The following is a 23820-nucleotide window of genomic DNA, read 5'->3' as shown; positions in this document are numbered from 1 at the left end:
TTTTTTTTTTTTTTTGAGCAAAAGAAAACTTCACAATTCCCAATATGAATTTTGAAATTCAAAAACTGAATCTTCTCTTGATTCAGGACATGCCAAGCACAAAGAGACATTTTTAAACCAAGAAAAAGTATAATTTTTTTTTCCCTTCTTTTCTCTTGGCTACCAAACACAGGCTATAGGCAATTCCAAATTGGAAAGGTCTTCCCCCCACCTTCGGCATTACTATCAATAGGGAAATCCTAAGCATAGAAAAAGACTCTGATTCGTTTGTTTTGATGTAAATTCTTACATGTGAAAATTTTACTTGGAAAAATTGTACATGTAAATTTTCATATGTTGAAATATTTTACAGTGTTTGTTTTCAATATGTAAAATGTGGAATAGACGATATTCTGAAAAAAAAAAAAAGTATAATGCCTTAAGAGGCGAAACATCGAATATCTAATGTACACAAATTTACTTTGCTTTCTCTTGAACCAACAATCAAGGAACCGCAAGTAGCAGACAAAGAAGAAAATAAGAAAAACAAGATTAAGAAGTGGAGAAACCATGTTAAAGGTATAAATCTAACTCCAATGGCTGTCTATGTACTGCCAGTGAACTTTCAAGTCTAGATATACATTTTCAATTGTTCAACGACCCAAAACCAATACAAAAAGTAAGGGGAATAGCCCCAACTTTCCCCATTTCATGGCTTAGATGTGGAAGTGGGAAGAGAGAGAGAATATGTGGAGTTAAAAAGAAGTTGGCGAAGAAATAGTGGGACGAGGACCTATTTTTGGATGCTAGCTAAGATGGTGTTGATGTGCAGAGCCTGTATGATCGGAAGCTACGATTATGAGTGCTTTATTCCTTTGTAGACCCATGCCTTCGTAATTGATCTCCCAATGAAATAATTGGAAAATGCAATGATAGTATTAGAACATAATCGATCTCCCAATGAAATCACAAAAAACATAAGGATCTTGTAGGCCTCAGCTCTACGAATGTCAGAACAGCCATCGCAAATGAAGAGAATCCATAAAACAATTATGAGAGAAGATTTGGAGAAAGATTCCTCTGCTAGAGATCATAATAATGAGAGAGAATGCAAAATAATCGTGAAATGGAGGTAGCATCGATGTCAAATTGCTCCAAGGCTTCCTTGAGAACTCTAGTTGTTGAAGACAAAAGACAGTCAAGTGTGTTTCAACTTTTGAGCAAATCCTGATACGTAGAAAATTTTACCAATAAAACTGACGTAAAATTTGTTCTCATCTTTTTCCGAAAACAAGGTGTGTCCGATAAAATTTTCTCCATTCAAAAATTTCCAACTAAAAAAAAAAAAAAAAGAAAAGAAAAGAAAAGAGTGAAAAATATTATTCTACCATCAAATTCTACATGAAAAATTTTGCAGTTCGAAACAAATAGAGCCTAAGACATCTTGGCTTACATAGAACAACTCTTTGCAATTCCAAACTTTTCCAAATTTAGCATAATCTTTTATCAAAAAATAAATAATTGAATATACCTCCCCATAACAATGGTTAATTTTGTAACTAATTAAAGACAAAAATAATCTTACAAAACGCCAACATGTGAGAACACCCACAAGATCATATTAAATTGAATAGAGACCACTGCAGAGACCAAGTTACATTCAATCCACCTAGCCCTCCCCTGCCCTAATTTGTATATAGAATTTCAATTTTAATATCAAATTTTCCTCGACCCATGGTAAGTAGAGAATTGCTTTACCCACTTACTTTTCTGGTATTGGATGGTATTCGCTGACCACTCAAAAAAGTATTTTTGTAACTTCATACGGAGCCGGAAGAGAGATTATGACCATCGATGGAATCAATGAACTTGTATAACGTTTAAATGGGAGAGGATTGCAACGAAGGAGAAAATATTTTAAAAAAATCAAAATAATAATCATAAACCGACTCGTGTACCAAAAAATTTCTCTTTTTTTTTTTTTTTGGCTCCTTGTGGAACCATTCGGTCATCCACACATTTAATATTCCTACAGATTGCAGCCATGGGGCAACGTAAGTCTTACTTTTGTTTTTAACTATTTGTCCATTTTTTAATTAAAAAAAATACATCACGTACCATGGTTTCAAGTATTGATACTCTATTCGTATGAGTATTGACTAATACCAATATAAATACTTGATCAATTCAGAATAATTATTCTTATCATTTTAGGGGTAACCGAGTAAGAAATTTACCGTGCCATCCCTTGAAGAATGCCACAATTATAAGATCACCCCCTCTGTTTTACCAAATTATACTCAGACCCCTTACTATTAGTCACTATTAAAGAATATACTATAGTTGCTGATAGTTGCTTACATCAGCAACTATATTTTATTTTAAATACCAAAATGTCCTTACTAAATGTGGACTAACTAAAATGCCCTTGTAATAAGTTCCACCCCAAATCCATAGTTACCATACCTTTCTCTCCAAAAATCACTGGATATCACGGCGGCAGCAGCGACCAGTTGCTGGATTCTTAGAGGAAGAAGGTGAGAACATGCCACAGTCACTTGGTCGCTTCTCTCATAGCTGTCTCTCCCTCTCTTTCTCGCGCGAGAGCGAGAGAGCGAGCGAGCAAGCCGATCCATCTGCTGAGTACCCTCGAGTTCAACAAAACCAACAAAGATTGCATCAGTACCTCTGCTCCTTTTAATTCATTCAAGAACAATTACCTCGTCGTGTACTCCCTGATGATGGGTAAGCTAGATCTGATCTTCCCTTTTCAGTTTCCATTTGGAGATTCTCTCTCTCTCATGAACTCTTTTTCAATTTTAAAATTTCTATTTGATCTGGTATCTCTGGTTATTCACAATGCATTGTAATGGTATATGTGCCTTATTTTCCTCGGATCTGTGGAATGAATCTGCCCTTCACTTTCTCGTTTGAGAAATCGGGAATTTTATGGGTTATGTAATCAACATTTTTAGTCACTACCTTACCAAAAAAAAAAAAAAAAAAGGAGAGTGCATGCCTGGATTGGATTACTCCACTAGGTTTTGGTCTCAAGAACTCGATGCTTCCGCTCGAGAGGAATCCATCGCATGGATTCTCAGGGTATCTATCTTACTAACGGCAGAATAGACCTAGCTCGAAATGCCACTGGTTTTGCATTTTTTTTTTTTCTAGTTGCAGTGTTGTGAGTTGCTTAACCATCGGTAAAGATCTGGATTAGTCACGATGCTCCCGCCGGCGGCTAACTTTTGATGTAAAGCATATTAGCAAAAGCCGTTCTAGCTTAGCTATCGAATTCAAATCCATTGTTCGGATCTTCACCGCTGATGTTTGCCGGCCGGTGTTAGTTAGTTGTTTGGAAACTAAGGTCACAGTCTTGTTGGTTGGTTGTGTGCAGGTGAATGCATTCTATCGCTTCCAACCTTTAATGACAGGGTATAATGGTTATTTTAACTTTTCAATTAACAGTGACTTGACTGATGGTATGGGGTTTGAGTATAATTTGGTGAAATAAAAAAGGTAATCTTATAATTGTGACAGGGGATGGTGTGATAAATTTCCTAAAAAAATTATATTTTTTTTAAAACAAGGGTAAGATTGACCGATACGATCCAATCTGGTCCGATTAGACTCGATATTGGCACCGTTAAATAATTTGAGTATGGCTCAAATTATCGTACAAAATTGGTTTTTGTACAATCTGAGCTTGAACCACAGAGATGTAATCCACCACGTGGTTTCCCCTTGAAAGGATACTATCTGTGTGGGTTAGTCCATTCACATAAGAGGCCATGATCCGCTCTCAAATAATTTTTGGGGTAGAGGTTAAGAGAACGCTTCCCCGCTGAGGCAGGTACACATTAAATCAAGAAAGCGCATGAGCATCTTTTGTGTGGACAGCATGCTCGTTTTTGCATTGACTGTGTTTAGCATAAATATACGCAAGCGGACAGGGTTATCTTGAATGGCCCTTGCCTTTCCTCTCCTCTAAATCTTGAGTATATTATTAGGGATAATCTGCGACAACCGAACCATTAGAAACAAGACGGCTAGGCGATCGAAGAACGATGGAAGGAGGTGCTATGGCAGCCAAAAGGTCAATCCCTGGACTAGATACATTAGAATCCAAACCAGGTGAAAAACATTTTAATTCCCAACATCTAACAGTTCTAATGATTTATGTTTTCTTATAACTTATGAAGGTTGGAAGGGAAGGTAGCGGTGATAACCGGTGGAGCCAGTGGGATTGGAGAGAGCACGGCAAGGTTGTTCGTTCATCACGGAGCTAAAGTCATTATAGCCGACGTCCAAGATGATCTGGGCAACTCCCTCTGTCAAGAACTTGGTTCCAATGAGACCACCACCTTCGTCCGTTTCGATGTGACCAACGATGACGACGTCCGTAATGCCGTCGACACTGCTGTCTCTAAGTATGGGAAGCTCGACATTATGTTCAACAATGCCGGCATCAGTGGCAACTTAAACAGATGACTCTTGGAAAGTGACAACGAAGATTTCAAGAGGGTATTGGATGTGAACGTCTATGGTGGGTTCTTGGGTGCTAAGCACGCAGCGAGGGTGATGATCCCATCCAAGAAGGGTACCATACTCTTCACTTCCAGTGTAGCTTCTTTGGTTGCAGACGGGATATGGCATCCTTATGTGGCATCGAAGCACGCTGTGGTGGGATTAACCAACAACTTATGTGTGGAATTGGGACAGTTTGGGATCAGAGTGAACTGTATCTCTCCCTATGGAGTTGTAACCCCAGTGATGAGGAGGGGTTTTGGGACGATGGAGGATACCATGATTGAAGAGGTTCTGTCATAGCCTGCAAACTTGAAAGGGGTGATTATTAAGGTAGAGGACGTAGCTCAGGCTGCTCTATACTTAGCTAGTGATGACTCTAAGTATGTAAGTGGTCTCAATCTTGTTGTGGATGGGGGTTTCACCTCTACCAATCCATCTTTCTTACATGCTGTGGCCACTGCGTTGAACCAGCAGCAGCCTCCGATGCCTCTTCAGTAAATATTTGATCTTGTTCTACCTGGTTCCTGAAATAAGAGCCCACTAGTGGTGGTTAATTTAAGAAGATTTATTTTGATTTTTTTTTTGGGTAAAGGGGATTTATTTTGAATAAAGTATGCCTTAGTTGACTTTTTTTTAATAATAAGTATCGTGGTCTAAATTGCTGCTCTCTTTATGAAGCCGGATATCTACGAGCAGATGATTTAAATTGGCCTTACGATTTAAAGATGTCATGTGCCCAACGGAGGTAATATTTTGTTAATTTATTTATTCAAAATTTTACATCTTTTTTTGTTTTCCCTATTTGTAAGAAATTCCAAATTATTCAGATTTTATTAACCTACTTTATCTCTTTTATTTAGGGGGAGTTTCAAATCGTGAATATGTATCCCAATTATCTCTTTTTTTTTTTTTTTCTTCCATATTCTTTTTTATCTTCCCGTCTCTTTATATTATATAATCAACTCATTGCCTCAAAAAAAAAAAAAAAAAAATGGGACTCATTAACCCATTTCCCCACATTTATTATTGAAGGAAATGAACAATCCCCGGTTATGCGGCCTCTATGCTTAAATACAGGACCGTGATCCTCTCCAATTCCCTCATAGTGCAATTAGGTGCAATTTCCTTTTAATCTGGCAGCATGTGTTCCTACTGTATTGGATGGTCAAGATCAAGTGAGAGAAAACTGACGACATCATATATGGTCCTGCATCTGCAAATACCCAACCTGATCCACGTCGGTTGCAGCGGTTGTTCTCCCTCCATCTAAGGCTATTGAGCATCTGCTAGTCTGCCCCCTTCTCTTCTCCGTTTCTGTTCCCAATTGATTTTTACCACCAAAAAAAAAAAAAGGTTCCCAGTTGATAGCAGCAGCAAAGGAATTTTCTCAAGAAGAGAGCAAATATTGGAACGGTGGATGGAATAAGAAGAGCAGTGAAGGCAAGTTAGAGAATTGTGTTTGTGAGCGAAGAGAGCAGTGAGGATATCTCCATTTCCGTTCCCGTTCTTGTTTCTGTTTCTGTTCCCTTTCTATGTAAACTGTTTAGTTCTAACACCACTACTCTCTTTTGGCGGTTCCAAATTTCCGACAATCAACTTCCGACTACCCATTCTTAGGCAAAAGAAGCTGTAAAAAATAGATGAGAGGAGAGAAGAAAGGAAATATGAACAAATGAAACCCTATGAAACAGAAAAGTTGGTTTCGTTCTCAAGAGCCTACACAAAGCCACTAGCTCTAATCTCGTTCTCCACCATGAGTTCCTCCATCTTCACTCTTGAATAATGGAAAAAATATGAACTTCAAACTTCAAAGAAAAGAAAATTCTTGAAGTTTAAGGAACTTATGAGCTCTGGTCTTCTCTGTCTATTGTCCTCCTCTCTTTCTCTCTCTCTCTCAGTCGGTGAGGTCGTCTTCACCGCTTCGTTTTCTGGTTATCTGATTCTCTAAGAGGCTAGTGTCGCGGAAAAAAAAATGGCAACCTATTAAATCCCAAAGCTGGGCAACAGTAAGGGTGTCAATTTCAAACCAAAACCGAATACTGAAATCGAAATTGAGCTGAATTAATTGGATCAAACCAAATCAAATTTATTCAGTTTAAATTCAATTTGAATATGTGAATATGCTATTCAATTCGGCCCGATTTCGATTTAGGTTGTTAGATCCGTAGGTTCGAACTGAATTACTCTTTTCATTTAAGAGTGCTTTTTGCAAATTTTTTTTTTTTTTTTTTGTGCTGAGTTTTTTTTTTACAATTTATCATCACATATTTATAAGTTAAGATAATTTTGGAATTAGCAATGGCCATAAGGTTCATAACTTGAGTCCTTTATGGCCTTTGGTCCATCACAGTCATGGTTCAAAAGTGGAATCGTTTTCATAACCGAATTAAAACTACATATCAAAACCGAATTGGTACTGAAATCGAACCAAGCCAAATTGAATCGGTTTGAGTATTTAAATATGGAACCGAGTCGGTTCTCTATTCGATTATGGTCCACCTTATCATCATTTGGAACCGAATCAAAACCGAACCAAATAAACGAAACCGAAATGATTGACACCTTTAAACAATGGGCCTTCAACAATAGGGAGAGAGAGAGAGAGAGAGAGAGAGAGAGAGAGAGAGAGAGAGAGAATACCTTGTCGGAGAAGATGAAGCCCCTTTGTATCCCTAGGTTTCTCTCAGCGAAAGGGGCTCTCGATCAATGTAAATCTATGATTTTTCGACGATTTTTCGGCGATTCCGACATTCACTTTCCTTAGTCGAGAGCCCCAGACTACCAAGACTTTAAAGAGATGGAATTAGTCCCAAGAACCCTAGAAAAGTTTCAAAAAGATGGAATTTATCCTAAGAACCCTAAAACCGGTCCTTAGATATAAAAAATACAACGATTCTAGGGTTTCTAGGTATGAATCGGTCAGAATCGGGATCAGTTATGGCGAATTCTGAGTCTCTGACCAATCCGATTCCCGATTCTTGAAACAATACTCCTATTCCCTTTTATGTAATTCGAAAGTGAAAGTGAAAGTGGAAGCTACACGAATGCAGGTTAAACACCCTACTGTAAAATTGCAGACAAAGCCAAGCACAGCGAAGCTCAAGCTCGGCAAATGTTGGTGAAGCTTTGCCTGGTTTGGACACTTTTGACTATATTAAGCTCGGCGTTGCAGATAATAGCCATTGGGGTGAACTGGGGAACCTCTGCTTCCCACCCTCTTCCACCTACCAAGGTGGTGGAGCTGCTTAAGTCCAACAACATCAGTAAAGTGAGACTCTTCGATGCGGACCCTCTCGTTCTTACGGCTCTCTCGGGCTCTCGGATCGATGTCACGATTGGCATTCCCAATTCGATGCTGAAAAGCTTGAATTCATCGAAGAAGGTGGCGCAGAGTTGGGTGCACGATAATGTCACTCGCTTTTCTACTAATGGTGGAGGAGTTCAAATCGAGTAACAGTCTCTTCCCTTTATCATTCGAGTTGTGTGTATGTGTGTTTGTTTCTCTGGTTTCTGTACTTCCCTGGGTTGCTTCTGGTTTTCTATCTTAGGGTGAGAATATGGCTGTTTGTGATAAGTTTCTGTTCTGTTCTTTCCGTCTTTCTAAATGCGTAATAATCTGTTGCAATATTGATGAGCTTATAGTGACTATTGCCCTAGGGAAACCCTACAATAATCCTTAGGATAAATAAGAAAGAAAAGTTTGCAAGAAATTACTGTGCCCTTAAGAACATTTCTTACATGCTTACATGCTGTACTTGAGCAACACTTTCTCTTTTGTACCAAAAGAAAGGCTTGAGCATACAGAAGTCTTGACATTCCATGTCTTTATGCTGGATTTGAGAAATTTTGGTTTTCCTTGTTCATTATTTTAAACCATCCTATCTTTCCACTCCAAACTCTGATTTCCATTCATTTTTATGATTGGTAGTGCATTGGAAATGCAAATTGTTTTATCAAACCTAAATGTATTCCCAACCATTGAAACATGGAAATTTCCAAACAATTGAACAATTGGGTCTGCCCATGTTTTGCCTGGTGAAGGAGGGAGGTTACAAGCAAATGTAATCTAGTAGCTCTCTTGTAATGCTCTCGATGGTATGGCATGCCCTATGTGTAGAAACGCAACCCTAAAACGATGCAAAAGATAATGGAAAAATAGAACAAACAATGCACATGGATTTTACGAGGTTCGGCAAGGTTGCCTACGTCCCCGGTGAGATGAGATCCTGCTTCACTATCAATGGAGAATAGGGTTACAACGCTCGTCCTCACACCTCTTAGTATTGCTTGCATTACTGAGAAAGAAACCCTCGTTACAAATATATAGCGAAAAACCCTAATCCGGAAAGTACACAATTGCCCTCAAATAAAAAATTCGAGCGGGGGGCTGCACCCCCTACACCACCTGCTATGAGGGGGCCTCTTGCCCCTTGCAACCCCCACGGCCCGCTAACCGGCTAGCGGGACCGCTGTCCTGCCTGTCGAGGTGCTGCACCAGTACTCCCTAGATTAAACTCTGATAGAATACAAGGCATCATACACCAACACTATGTTTTCAATTGAGAAACTAATCACATCAGCCATTCCCCCTACCCCAGCACTGCGGTGCTTCCGACTAAGATCTGATGTAAAATAGTCCCTCCTGAAACTCTAGGACCATATTCTAAGGAATAAAACTGGGTGAAGATGTTGTCCATTTTTTTTTTTTTTCTTTTAAATTTTTCAAAAACCATGTCATTATATACTTTCATCACTACATTTTACTAAACTCTCTCCCACACGATGAGTTTTGCCCTCCCAAAGCCCCTATGGAAGGACTAACATGCCACTGTTTATTTCCATCTGCCCAGTACTCATAGACCAACACTGTCCAACGTTAGGAGGTGGATGTCCTTTTATGCTAGATCTGGCAATGATACTGTAAAAAAAAATGCCTTCAAGATGCCTTACGGAGGCTTTCTTGTCAGCATCTCAAGTGGCATAAACGGTCAGGGAAGTGGGGAGGTGGCAAGAGAAGCACCCTCCATGAGAAGGAAGCCGTGCTTCCAGGTATAAGCAACAGTTGTGTTGTTTTACCCTGGAAATGTCATACTCTGTGAACCAAGGAAAACAGGATTGATAAATTAGGATGATCATAGAGTTGTCATAGGCATGATAAGCATCTCTTACATGCTTTAGAGAAAAGTTCTTCAAGTAACTTCTGTGATGCCAGTAATTTTAGGTCATGCCATCTCACTTTCAGGATGGAAGATATTTGTGGTTTGTAACCTCAGTACAGGATTAGGATGTCATGGGGGTTAGGTAGGGCAGGGATATGTATAATTGAGGGATTTAAAAGGTCTTCTGCCACTTCGTCAATTGTAATAGGAACATATGTGTTAGGGATTTGAAGAGGATAAGGCAATAATGCAGACTATTCTAAAATAAGCTAGGGATCATGGAAGGTATTTTTCTTTATTTTATTTTTTGGGTTGGGCTGTGAAGTGTCATCGAAGGGTTTGGGTTGAAGAGAAAGAACTATACTTTTTTTCTTTTTGGGTGGACTCTCCTTCCCCTCTGTAGCTGTTGTTGTTGTGTGTTTATTCCCCAATTTTTACCTTAACTCTTCTTTTTATTTGTTTTTAGGGTATAAGAGAAGTTGGGTGTGACTATTAAAGGGTGTTGTGGGGTTTTTGGGTGGAGGATGGGTGGCTTGAGGATGCAAGGAGTTGGTTTTTTTGTTAAAGGGCATTGCTGCGAAGTGTTTTGATACTACTACATTTGTTTTCCATGATTCCTTCTAGGCTTTCCTCCTCCTCTCAAGAGGCTGATGTTTTCACAAAAGCCATGTCCTCTGCTTTGCATCATTATCTTATAGACAACTAATGGTGTCTTATCAGCATCATTCGCTACTTTCAAGAGATGATGGAATCACCAATAAATACACACCAGCCTGCTGTAGAGCGCTGAGTGTCTGGACAACCAGCTGTATCAGCATCTGCTTAAGCACCTGGCTGAAGTGATGAGGAAGAAGAGAAGAATAAACCCTACATTGGTGTACCTCACAAATAGCGAATAATATGATGAACAATAGTGAGGTACAACAGGAAAGAAGAGGATACAAACCGACTCAAAGCCTTTATTTTTAAGGAGGTACTCAGAAAAACCTTCAGTGTAGTAATGGCTTCAATATCATCTCCAGTGATAAAAATGGAGATGATAAAAGTATGTTCCTTATATAACAATAGAAATGGCATACGCTTAGCCCTTAGGAGAAGAATGAGTAATAATGAATAATCATGATAACTCCGAGTGAAGCCAGCTTGAAGAATCACCTCATGAAAACATCCAAACCAAGCTATACGAGCCTGTTTCAAGCCATGTAGAGATCTATTCAATTTACATGATGATTCTGGTCTCTTCTTAAAGTAGCTCCCCAATAACAGAATCCATATTGGAAAGGATACCCCTATTGAGAATACTAGCACGAAGAACCTCATGCTTTGGTCTTAACTTCTTAAGAAAATGCACAACCTTCCTCTCATCTTATACCCTCCATAGCTTAGCAACAAAACAATCATACAAATCAACTTCCTTGTGAGACTGTTCATATTCAGTCCACAATGTCATAAAACCTGCATAATACTCTTGGATTCTTTTCTCCCCCTAACCATATGAAATTATTTCATTTTCTATCTGAAACTTCCTGGCTAAATTGGACTGTTGATAAACTCGTTAAAGATACAACCACATTTCTCTGGCTGTCGAGAAAACTCACATAGGAATTTCAATGTGTGAATTGATGGTGGTAAGAATCAAAGTAGAAATCTTAGCATTATTGATTTTCTATTGTGCCATTGCAACAGATTTGGAAGGATCAGAAGTAGATGGTGGAGGCTCAGATCCATCATTATATCCCAGTGTCTTTCAGTCCACAAGTAACTGAAAATGGAACCATGAAATACCATCATTGGTCCCATCAAACTTAACAGGTCAAAAAAAGAGCAACCCAGTGCACAAGGCTCCTGCTACTACAGGATCTGGGAAGGGGAAGTGTACACAGCCTTACCCCTTGCTTCGCAGGAGAGGCTGTTTCCAAATTTTGAACATGTGACCAAATTTTTAACTTAACAGATAGCATCTCAAAATTTTCCATTATATGAAAATGCAACTCAATACAAATAGAATGTATCAAAATAAAGAGAACAAAACCAGCTCGAAGTATCACCAGAAATTTCAGTGAAATCGATTCTGAACAATATCAGATCAAGATTTCTGAAATCAGAATAATATCAGAACCAAAGTGATTGAATGTAGCAGTTAGGTCGAACTCAAGATCAAATTAGAAATCTCCAATCAAAAAAACAAATCTGAACTAGATATAAATCCCAGATTAAACTCAGATCCAATAATGACAGAGATCTCCATTCAAAAACAAATGAACCAAGTATATATATGAGCTCAAAACTTAGAGCCAAGGACCAAACCAGAGAAATCCAGAGAAAATGCCATTAAACGTTCTGTGAACATTATGGTGCCCAAATCAGGGCTCTGATACATGTCAATCAATTGGAACTGAAACACTGTTTCCACAACCAAAAATAAGGGACAGGTTTGAAGGGTTCTCTTCTTGACCGATTCACCCAATTGAGTCTTTATTTATGTACAAGCTGTCCCATATACAAGCACAAAAATACCCTTATAATGGAGGTATAAAATACAGCAGACATGAAGGGTGCACCACAAATTCTTGGTGCATGGAAGATGGGACTACTAGTGCAATGATGAGCTCTTGCACTCTTTGAATTTAATCTTGTGTTATTCGAGCTTAAAATTCCTGGAATTCCTTAATGCCAATGAGCAGCTCAAAGCTATAGAATATTATGTAGGATGGGTGCTGCTCTTCTCCCCCCCCCCCCCCCCCTTCCCCTTTTTTTTCTTTTAATGATTTCATCTCCTTTAGTTGGTGGTTCTTGAAAGCTTTAGCTGGGATAGTATTCATGTTATTGTGCTTCACATAATTCTTTCTACTAGCTAATAACAGGGACACATTCAGCTTGTTCATCAGTCAGTTCAGGTTTTTCGGTGGTTCTGGGCCTTGTGGCTTTGATAGGTGTTTTAAAAGGAATTTATAGTATTCTTTATTGACAATTACCATGGGTAAAGTATGCCCTGGATGTGGGGAGTGTCACTAGAGGGGGAAAAGTGGGAGAATCAGTTCTTTTTGTGCTTTGGTGCGGGGGCCAGGTTTCTTTGGACCTTTCAATCGGGTTTAGTTTTGGCTGGTTATCCTTTGAGCTGCAATCCTCAAGGCATGTGAGCTCTCATCCATTGGATACAGTTAATTTCTATAGGTGCAATAAGGAAGCTCTAACTCCAGCCCATGTTAATAGTTTTCTTCACTATGTTTGTGGGTATCTCACCAACCATGAGTTTGAACTCTGCGAGTTCACAATATTTGCGTGCTCTTTTCTTGAGGTGGCCATCATTAAAGGAGATATTCAGTGTTAAGTTATAAATTGCCAGAGATGCAACACTTATTTTGGGTGTTGTAAAATGAATTTGTTTCCAGTTACCGTTGTTGTTGTTGTTGCTATTGTTGCCAGGAGTTCTTGTGTTTTGGTGTGGGTTTATCACTGATAGTCTGATACCACTACAAAATAAATGTTCAAGTAGAAAACTTGGAAGAGGAAAACCGTGATTCAGTGTTAAGTTGGGTAAATGCAAGCACAGGCTCTTAGAGGATTTCATATTCAAATGGGATGAAAATATTCAGCCCTTCAGTGTTAAAGGTAGGATACATGTTATGATCTTAGAAGTCCACCATAAGATGTTTCTCTGTGGAGATCTAGGTAGAAGTTTTATCTGATTTTATGACCATTGGCTTCTATATCTGGAAGATTTCCAGAGGAAAGTTTAATTTGTTGTTTGTATTATCAACTAAATAAATGGATGTCTACATTATGCTTGTGCATCACAAGGTTTGCTTGTTTTATATCGAGTGTTAAAGAAACCATCTCCAGGTACATTGCTGTTGGAGATGAGCCATTCCTTCAGAGCTATGGAGAAGAATTCCAACCCTTTGTCGTAGGGGCAGTGACAAACATCCAAACAGCTCTGGTTGAAGCAAACCTAGCAGCCAAGGTAAAAGTTGTGGTTCCATGCAGTTCCGACGCTTACCTGTCAGAATCTGGTCTACCATCAAAAGGGCATTTCAGGCCTGACCTCAACAAAACGATGATCCAGCTCTTAACATTTCTCAGCAAGCATCATTCCCCTTTCTTTGCGAATATCCAACCTTTCTTGAGTCTCCACCAAAACAAGAACATCTCCCTTGCTTCTGCGCTATTTGAAGCAACTGCACATCCTCTTATTGACAGCCATAAAACGTACAAGAACAGCTTTGATATTAGCTTTGATACTCTTGTTGCGGCGTTGTCTCGAGTTGGATTTCCTGACTTGGATATTGTCGTTGGGAAGATCGGATGGCCCACAGATGGAGCCATGAATGCCACCTCTGCCATTGCTCAGACCTTCATGCAAAGCCTTGTGGACCATCTTCAAAGCAAAGTGGGGACCCCGCTCAGACCCAGGAAGCCTCCAACGGAGACATACATCTTCAGCCTTCTAGATGAAGATCAAAGAAGCATAACCAACGGGAATTTTGAGAGGCACTGGGGTGTTTTCACTTTTGATGGTCAGGCAAAGTACCACATGAATTTAGGCCAAGTCTCCAGAAACCTGGTCAATGCGCACAATGTTGAATACCTTTCTGCCAAATGGTGTGTTGTAGACAACAACAAAAACCTATCGAATGTAACTGCCATTGCCCAAGATGCATGTTCTGTTGCCGACTGCACAGCACTATCACCGGGAGGCTCTTGCTTCAATATCAGTTGGCCTGGGAATGTATCTTACATATTTAATAGCTACTACCAGCAGCGTGACCAAAAGTCAGACAGCTGTGATTTTGGTGGGATGGGTTTGATCACAACTGTTGACCCTTCAGTAGACAATTGCAGGTTTGCCGTTCAGCTACATACAGTTTCAGCTTCCCCAAGTAGGAGTGTGCTTGTTTGGTGGACATTTCTCACTCTGTCCATTTCCGTATCTTTTCTTGGATTTATGCATGGTTCCATGTAGCTGACTTTATTTATGGGATAAGGCTGAGTTATTGTTGTTACGCAGTATAAGCAAACTGGTTATCATTATCTTCCAATCCTTTGCAGTTATTACAAATTGGTTGAGAGATTAAGTTGCATGATATGCCACATTGTAAAAGGTGACAAACTCTTTACTTGATCTCATTTGTTAGGATTAGGAAGGCAGCAATATACAACTGCGGAAGAAGACCGAGTTCAGAGGGAACTCCATCTTCAAAAGTTTATTTGGAGAGTGTCTAAGCTAGCAGTCTTCTTCTACAGTTACATCTCACTGACAATGTTTCAAAGAAAATGAGAGAAGATAGTTGATTTGAAGTGTATTTGGGAAAGAGTACCCCACCCTACAAAACAAGTGTGGAATCTTGTACCTTACTCTAATAATCTAATAAACGTTTCATTTAATAAATTAATTTGATAAAAGAGGAAAGAGTGTGTCAAAGATGGGAGATGATGTGAGAAAACATCGCACATGTTGGGTGTGAGATTTTCTCCCAATATATTTACTTTGTCGCTAATGCTTACACTCTTATACTCTTACTCTTGCTAAAGGGTTCAACAAGTGTCAAACTCGGACAATCCCGCTAAAACTCAGAACCTATTCATCCCATTACTTAAATAGGATAGTTCTAGTTCTGGGAGCTGGTTTTGAGATCGATTGTGAAATATGATAGAATGGTTTGTAGGACTTCATCTATTTATTTATCGGAGAGAGATAGTTATGTTGTCAATATACAGTAAGCTAGAAGACAACACCAATAGGGGTGTCAGAAAAGGTATTATACATAAAGGGTAGGGGTCATTGCAAAAAAAGGAAGAGATATAAATTCAGTGGGTGCTAGCATATGGTATACCAGTTACTTACCAAACTTTTTCCCTTTATTTATTTATTTTTAATAATTATATAGAATTTCGTTTATCATATCAATCAAGAAGGGACGGACACCAATCCGCTGGATGTTAGATAAGGATATGGAAAGTCACAGCTGAAGAATTTGATCACTGTTAAATCAGGCGTAACATAACATAACAAATACCAATCTAGCGGCTGTCAAAAATGGACATAGGAAGCCATCCGCAGAATTTGACATATTATGTCATAGCATATCATTTCAAGGCAGGGAGTAACAAATGCTAATCCAGCGGCCATCACGAAAGGTTATGGGAAGAGAGACGTAAGCCTTGGATATATTTGCGATGAAATGCCCTAAACGTGTTTCTTTCTCCCTTCCATAGAAAAAGTATTTCACCTTCGCTCTCGCTCTCTCTCTCTCTCGCTAGGTATTGGCGTGCAAGAACCAGAGAACAAGAGAACTAGACCTAAAATATGTCCGAGATGTATGGTCCCGGTGGTGACGAATCTGGGTTCCCGTCCAGAGGCGGAGGCAGTGGCGGTGGCTATGGGGCCGGTGGTGCTGGTGGTTATGGGGGAAGCAGCGGAGGCGGCTATGGGCGTAGTAGTGGTGGAGGATATGGCGGCGGTGGCCGTGGCGGTACGGGAGGTTATGGCGGCGGTGGTGGAGGGGGCTACGGTGACGGTGGATCTAGGGGTGGAGGAGGATATGGTGGTAATTCTCAGAATCGAGGTGTTTAGTTCTCTTCTTTTGCCTTCTTTTTAGGGTTTTCAGTTGTGTAGTCTTAGTATTAGGGTGCGATCTTTATTTTAATTTTGATTTGCAGGTGGTGGTGGTGGATACCAAGGAGGAGATCGCGGTGGCCGAGGTGGCGGCGGAGGCGGTGGTGGCGGCGGTAATAGAGGCGGGGGTCGTGGCGGCAGCGGGAGAGAAGGGGATTGGAATTGCCCTAATCCAAGGTAGGTTTTTTCTGATTAAGATTTATTTTTCTTGTCGTTGAAGCTTGTTCTTTCAGTTTTAGGGCGCTTTAAGCGTTATAATGTATGGATCTTCGTCTCTTTTAATGTAGCTGTGGGAATCTGAACTTTGCAAGAAGGGTTGAATGCAATAAATGCGGTGCCCCTAGTCCCGGGGGAGCAGGTGATCAAGGCAGTGGAGGTGGGGGTTTCAACAGAGGAGGTGGTGGTGGTGGGGGATATGGTGGGAACCGAGGTGGTAGAAGCGGTAATTACAGCGGTGGAAGTGGCGGTGGTGGAGGTGGAAGGGGTAGTAGCGGCAGAGGTGGTTCCTATGGTGGTAATCAAGGACGGGAAGATGGTGGTTACGGCCAGATCCCACCACCTGGACCTCCATCTTATGGAGGGACTGGGGGCAATTATCCTCCACCTCCAAACCCGTATGGTGGAAACAGTAATTACGGAACGGAAGCAGTTCCTCCTCCTGCCAGCTACACGGGTGGTCCGAATTCATATCCTCCATCCTATGGTGCCCCGCCTCCCAGTAGTTATGGTGGAGAAGGCCCAGGGGATGCACGAGGGAGTGGTCGAGGAGGACCACAAGGTGGGTATGATGGTGGTTATGGTGGTGGTCCTCGACACACCGGAGGTGGTTATGGTGGTGCTCAAGCCGAGCCTCAGGTGAAGGTGAAGCAATGTGATGAGAATTGTGACGAATCTTGTGACAACTCAAGAATTTACATTTCGAATTTGCCTCCAGACGTTACTTCAGAAGAATTGAGAGAGCTTTTCGGAGGAATTGGTCAGGTAGTCTCTTTGTTTATTGTTTTTGTCTCGTTGGTTCTTTTCACATGAAAGTATCATATTGCTATTTGCAATTTCAAAAAACTTGGATTTTGCTATACAATGTTATGCATCTCTATGTATTGTCTATTGTTCTTTAGAGATATGGTACTTGCTGAGTTTACACATTACCTATCTGCGAGTATATTGATTTTGTTTCCATAGTTTGTAGCTCTGTATAGTTTTAAGGTCTTATTGCAATCGTCTATTATTGAAGTGAAGGAGAGATTATATTAATATGGAGAAAACTAAAACCAATTCTTGATTAAATTTTGGAAGCATGATGTTTTTGCACCTCAGCATTTCTCTGTGGGATGCATGAAATTTTGCTCGAAAGGTAACACATTTGCACGAAAAGGGCTGAGATTTGCAAAAATCTGGGCAATTGGAGGTGAAAGGTCAAAATTTAAGCCCATGCAAAATACTGATGAGATAAAGAGTTCTTTTATCATGTATCCAACTCACATCTATCTACTAGTATGTAAGGTAACATTCTTAATGGGTACATCCAACAATCCGTCAGTCTCAGCATTTCCTTTTCCAAGGGTAAACTAATTTATGTATTGTAACCTATCAGCCTCTCTGAGGTTTCTTGTTATTTTTTGGGAGAAATAGTTGGAGCATACAGTTCTTGTTCCACAGCAACTGAATTTGGAAATACCAAATACTGTCAGGACCGCTTACCCTTAGGTATTGCTACTGTGCATGTGCGTATGCATGTTTGGGAAGGGGTGGACGAGGTGATGCAGTGTCGCTTCTGTGGACTGGCACTAATCTGTCTGGGAGTCCAAGCAGAGATGGACTGTGTCCTATCTGGGTCTTGGGTCTTGGGTCTACGGTCTAGTAGGATATTTAGTCATTAAACTGGGTTGATACTGCAAAATTTTAATTTGTTTTACTCTGTTTTATTTTGCTTGGAAGTTGAATATGCTAGTAGCTACTAGGAGATAATATTTTATTTTTCTTCCATTTCAGTTCTAGACTTTGGTTAGGTTATTTTATTTCTTTTTCCTTTATATATTTAAGCAACCTGGCATAATGAACAAAATCAAAGAATGAAATGAGTTGTTTGTTTGGTTGACGCCTACGTGGCCTAGGGCAGATTGGCTGTCGTCATCCCTTTTCTCCCCTGTCATTGCAATTCTGCCATAATCTGTTCTTCAATTTCTTAAGCAAATCTCCTGCTAATGGTTGAAGGTATTGTGGGGCTATAACCAATAGAGCATTGAGATATTCATGCCTCCCTGGAATTTTGAGTCAATACAAGCCTATTTGGTTGAGATCAAACACCTTTTCCTATGCTGGTTTACCGGTGGTTGCTTCTTGATATTGTGGGGGAAAAAGTTGACTTAGTGTTACATGTTTTAAATGCCACCACAATTGATATGTGCACAGCCAATTTCCTCTTGGGATTTTGATAAGATAAATTAAAATAGAGAAAAAGTAGGAGATTAGATAGGGAGAGAATTAAACTAGGAAAAATTAAATAGAAAATAAAAATAGATAGTAGCCTAACAGACGAGGCTATGACGTCTCGGCTAATTGGGAGGTAGCCATCCTCTTGGCCTTATCGAGGAAGCCATGACCTCTTTCTCAAAATAGAGAAATTATAGTAACCATTGTCATTCCAAGTCTATCTCATTCAAGGTAATCCCCATTTAAATAGGAATCCCATTAGTTACAACTTCTCTTATCCACGTACTACACTTCCCCCATTAACTATAACTCCTATAAAACTACCCAATAACTACTAACAAGATAAATATTAAATTATAAAAATAATTTCAAACACACTATACCCATGCCACGTCACCCACAAACCCACGTACATAACAATCCATTCCCCTAAAATTGGTCTTGTCCTCAAGACCATTTGTAGGAATTTGAATTTTCATGGTTTTTAAACCTCCAAGTTGTTTCGACTGTGAAAACCTTGCCAATGGATAAGGATTTGAATTTTATTCTTATGAATTTGTTGGTGAAGGAACTCCATAGAAGAAACCCGTACATGCTAGAAGACTCCTCCTCCATCATTTATCTGGCTCTGATACCACTTGATATGTGCACAGTCAATTTCCTCTTGGGATTTTGATAAGATATATTAAAATAGAGAAAAAGTAGAAGAATAGATGGGGAGAGAATTAAACTAGGAAAAATTAAATAAAAAATAAAAAATGATAGTAGCCTAACGGACGAGGCTATGATGCCTCGGCTAATCGGGAGGTAGTTAGCCTCTTGGCCTTATCGAGGAAGCTATGACCTCCTTCTCAAAACAGAGAAATTATAGTAACCATTGGCATTCCAAGTCTATCTCATTCAAGGTAATCCCCATTTAAATAGGAATCCCATTAGTTACAACTTCTCTTATCCACGTGCTACACTTCCCCCATTAACTATAACTCCTATAAAACTACCCAATAACTACTAACAAGATAAATACTAAATTATAAAAATAATTTCAAACACACTATACCCATGCGACGTCACCCACAAACCCACATATATAACAACAATCCTTTTCTTTCTAGAATACCCCTTTTACTCTTAATTCTTGTTCCCTATACTTATGATGCTAGTGTCAGGATTACCCTTAATCTTTAGGGACAATTTCCTAGATGTACTTGATAAGAAAAAGCCATGTTTACAGACAAAAGTAAGTGTAAAACAAAGTTGAACCTAATTGTTTTGTAATTCTTTTTCTTATCTAGGAGATCTAGGCAATTTCCCCTATTCTTTAAATGGTCAGTCCTATCATATCCATCACTTCTTTGTCTACCTAATTGGCCATTGCCATCATTCTTAATACTTAGCTATTGTACACTTGGGTGGACCTGTAGTGACCTGGAATTGGGGACTTTGAGCCTGTGGTCGCATCGAACGACCTCAAAAAGCAGAAGGATAGACCAGATCAGTGAGGCTTTTAAAAGTTACATGGTAATGCTAGTTGTAGAATATCCTCTGCTTGGAATTTTTGTGTTCTTTTATCCCCCTATTCATTTCCATTGTTACGAACCCAGTTAGCTTGTTAACTCGGAGTTGGAACTGCACTAGCTGCATCACTTCCTAATTTTGGAATGCTCGTAAAATCAGCCCTTTTGGTTAAGAGTAACTTACTGCGATATATAATTTTTGGGTCTTCAGTTAGTGCATTTTTTGGAATTTTTCATTGGAAGTTTCTGTTTCATGGAGTTGCATAAGGATCATTCTGATGCTCCCATGTTGTGTAGGTTGGAAGAATCAAACAGAAGCGAGGTTACAAGGACCAATGGCCCTATAATATAAAGATATACCAAGATGATGATGGAAACAACAAAGGAGATGCGTGTTTGTCTTATGAAGATCCCTCTGCTGCACATTCTGCTGGGGGTTTCTACAACAGTGAGTTTTCAAAAACAAACTTAAGAGGCTTTTCTATCTTTTTATTCTCATTTTATATTGGATAGCAACTCTCCAGTATGTGATTTGAGGGTTTTAGTTTCCAATTAAATTTAAGGTGGCCTTTATTGCAGACTTTGATTTGCGGGGTTATAAAATCGGTGTTGCTATGGCTGAAAAGTCTGCACCTAGGCCCGCTCCAGCATATGGTCACGGGTATCTCTCTCTCTCTCTCTCTCTCTCTCTCTCTCTCTCTCTCTCTCTCTCTCTCTCTCTTTTAATGCAGTGGAAAAGTAAATAGATGTAACTTGTAGTTTGGTGCATTGTAGTGTATTTTCGTTATGGTTGCATTGTGAAACCGATTTTAGTTACCAAAGTGGTGATAGTAGTGGCCGTTTTCATGGCGTAGGTGCTGGGTATAATTCTGCTATGGAAATTCTTTTGTGACGTATTGTGGACTGATGTGCTGATGATGCCTACCTTAGGCCAGCATTTTTATTAGCTTATCTAATGTTTTTACAATATTTGTAGGACACTTCTTGCAGAATGATGCATTTATTCTGATGACCATTTTGTAAGTCTAATACTAGAAGAATAACTTGCTTAAAGATTATGTGTGATCTGAACAGGGATTCTTCGTGGAAATGTATACCTGAACGATTTTTTATGCATCATTCACCACCATTTGGAATTGTTGTTAACTCCCTTTGTGATCCTAGAGCTTAAGTGTCTGTTCTGCTATTTGAATCATTTCCATGCAGCAATCTGACTGAATGACTTGAAATATCTCATTCTTCACTCTTTAATGGTTACTTCGAAGTGATGTCTGAATATTTGCCTGGGGTGTTCAAAATTCCATATCTTTCAGTGTGCATCTGACCATTGCATTAGGAAGACATCTCTTCCATTGACACAATACATTTTGTCACAACTCCTTTATTGTGTGGGGAAGGGGGGGGGGGGTTTGTGCATCAGGAGTGATTAAGATACATAAATTATATAATGGAATATGAATGATTGTAGATTCCTTGTTTCCCTTGAATTTCTTTATTCTCTTAACTTGTTGCTGGATTAGATGAATAATCTGGATTAACTCTTTTCTGATGCTTTCCAAGGCATTCAATTATGTTTTTGACCATGTGGGCCTGCCAATGGTGTATAAGTCACTCATTGAAGCAAGGAATCATAAACTTATTGCTGTTTGGTGCCTTTGTTGTTCCCTCAATTATCATTTCTACAATTTTACTGGTTGTAAATTTGTTGCTTTAATTTCCATTTACTTTGGCTTTGGCATGTCATGTAATAGACTCATTACCATGCTCTAGTCGGTTTTGTTGAGGAAAGCACCCAATTGTGGTGGAACCATATTGCTTCTGAACTTTTTTGTTTTGCGTTACAGGGGTGGTAGAGGTGGCTATGGTGGTGGTGGTGGAGGTGGTGACAGACGCAGGGACAATTACAGAGATGGTGGAGGCTCCGGCCCTGATAGAAACTATCGTGGTGGGCACCGTTCACGCCCATACTGATAAAACTGGGGCGCTGACTGTTTTATTGTATTAAGAAGTGATATCTGGGGGAATTCTAATCTATTCCTGTTCGTGGGTTATTTTCAAAGAGGAAACATGAGAGGTAGGTTGTTCGCTTCTCTTAAGCAAAACACCTTCCTTTCTCTTCCCATATCAATTTCTAAAAGTTGGAGGGGTTTTTGTTTCTTAAGCTTGAAATTAATTTGAACCATGTGAATGTTTTTTTAGAGGCCAGTGGATAATCTCCAAATTGCTGCTTAAGGTAGGTTGAAATTTTCAGGTGAGTGCAGCTCTTCAAATTTTTTGTCTGGGCAATTACCAAAGATAATTTAGTTGCATGCATTTGGGGGGTCTCTTTGCATTTAATGTTTTGGCACAGAAGCTTGTGATTGCATGTGTTTATGCATGCATTTCCTTACAGGCTGTGGAATAAAGCATTGTACTTGTTTAACTTGTGCATATGCTTTCAGCCCATTAACCATGCAGCTCCCGAGTCATTTTGCTTGAGACTCCCTCAAGTGATTTACTTGTGCCCTGAATGCCCACATTTTGCTGCGTCCCTGCAACGCAGCCCCACGGTTTAGGAATCTTGATGATTGATGCCTCTTTTTTCCCTGTTTTAAGATGCGCTTTGTTACAGTGGAAAGACAATAATGTCTCTTATATGTTCACGTCTTTAGTTAAATGCAACGGTAGGATCTCTCATGTGGACCACTATGATGCTAAATGCGCTCCAGCAGCAACCTCAAAAGCAATTTGTGTGGGTCTATTTCCGTTAACTTGTTCGTGTGGGACTTTCTAAATCACCAAAAGCCTAGGACGCAAGAGTTGGGGGGGTGATATGGTTCTAAGGGAAAGATGGTTAAGGGTGTTGTGTGTACCTTTTTTGTATGGTATGGCGAAGCAATGCTCTTTTATGTGCTCTTTTAGCCATGGCAATCCTTCGAAGTCGGCTGTTCAATGCTTGATATATCATAGCCCTGTAATTTGTAATCTAAGCTGAAGCTTATGCTGCCATTCTTGGAGCTTCAGCGGCAGCCATTCTAGCCCTTGCTCGGTGGATTTGACAGGACCCATTTACAGAACCCTAGCTGCTTCAGTTTGATGAACTATATGGTATAGTTACATTTTTCCGCTCCTGTATGTTTATGCTTCCAGTTCAGAGTCGGGTAATATTGGCTCAAGTCTAGGCTTTCTAAGGGTGAAAATTGTGATGTGAAAATGTATTTAGGGAGGACGGTTCTGTATGAGAATTGATTCGCCTCATGGTGCAAGATATAATTATTATATTTCCTTCTAAATTTCTCGTTCTTAATGTTTATGTAGAAGAGTTCGCATTGGTTTAAGACCTCGGGAGCAAATTTTTTTTTAAAAGATCTATTTGAATTTTATTCTTGGTGAACAGACGAATCTCTTCCTCAATTGTATTTGACCATAAATAACTCCGCCAACTATACAACACACATCCCTAGTTTTATTGGTTTGGTTTCAGCCAAGGATGATACTGAATCGAATTGAAACAAAGAAAATTTTCAAACCCTGAAACTCAAATTGAACACAATTTTTTTTGTAATTTGGTCTCTTGTTTTCACCTCACTACGATTCAGGATTCAGCATA

The 23820-nt window shown here is 39.6% G+C and overlaps 2 protein-coding genes and 1 pseudogene across 8 annotated transcripts; all 3 read left to right on the top strand.

The window, feature by feature from the left end:
• Positions 1-4158: 4158 nt before the first annotated feature.
• Positions 4159-5007, top strand: LOC122086267 (annotated as a pseudogene).
• Positions 5008-7529: 2522 nt separating this feature from the next.
• On the top strand, positions 7530-14752 carry LOC122087414 (glucan endo-1,3-beta-glucosidase 9). Its single transcript, XM_042656542.1, has 2 exons — positions 7530-7959; positions 13512-14752. Exons 1-2 carry the CDS (start codon positions 7622-7624, stop codon positions 14629-14631), a joined length of 1458 nt encoding a protein of 485 aa, XP_042512476.1. The 5' UTR covers positions 7530-7621; the 3' UTR covers positions 14632-14752.
• A 1112-nt stretch (positions 14753-15864) lies between these two features.
• Positions 15865-23503, top strand: LOC122086947 (transcription initiation factor TFIID subunit 15b). 7 transcript variants are annotated; one of them, XR_006142579.1, is made up of 8 exons: positions 15865-16234; positions 16329-16461; positions 16572-17265; positions 20529-20679; positions 20811-20892; positions 22076-22305; positions 22431-22464; positions 22883-23503. XR_006142579.1 is itself a non-coding variant. In XM_042655870.1 (6 exons), the coding sequence occupies exons 1-6, from the start codon at positions 15976-15978 to the stop codon at positions 22200-22202; spliced, it is 1428 nt and encodes a 475-aa protein (XP_042511804.1). In that variant the 5' UTR covers positions 15865-15975; the 3' UTR covers positions 22203-23503. The 7 variants fall into 7 exon arrangements, 2 of the variants coding, with proteins under 2 accessions (XP_042511804.1, XP_042511803.1); XR_006142578.1 differs by having other exon boundaries at positions 22431-22482; XR_006142576.1 differs by having other exon boundaries at positions 22431-23503.
• The last annotated feature ends 317 nt before the right edge of the window (positions 23504-23820 follow it).

This window comes from Macadamia integrifolia, chromosome 8 (assembly GCF_013358625.1).
Source record: "Macadamia integrifolia cultivar HAES 741 chromosome 8, SCU_Mint_v3, whole genome shotgun sequence".
Classification (NCBI taxonomy): domain Eukaryota; kingdom Viridiplantae; phylum Streptophyta; class Magnoliopsida; order Proteales; family Proteaceae; genus Macadamia; species Macadamia integrifolia.
This window is presented reverse-complemented; position numbering and strand designations above follow the sequence as displayed.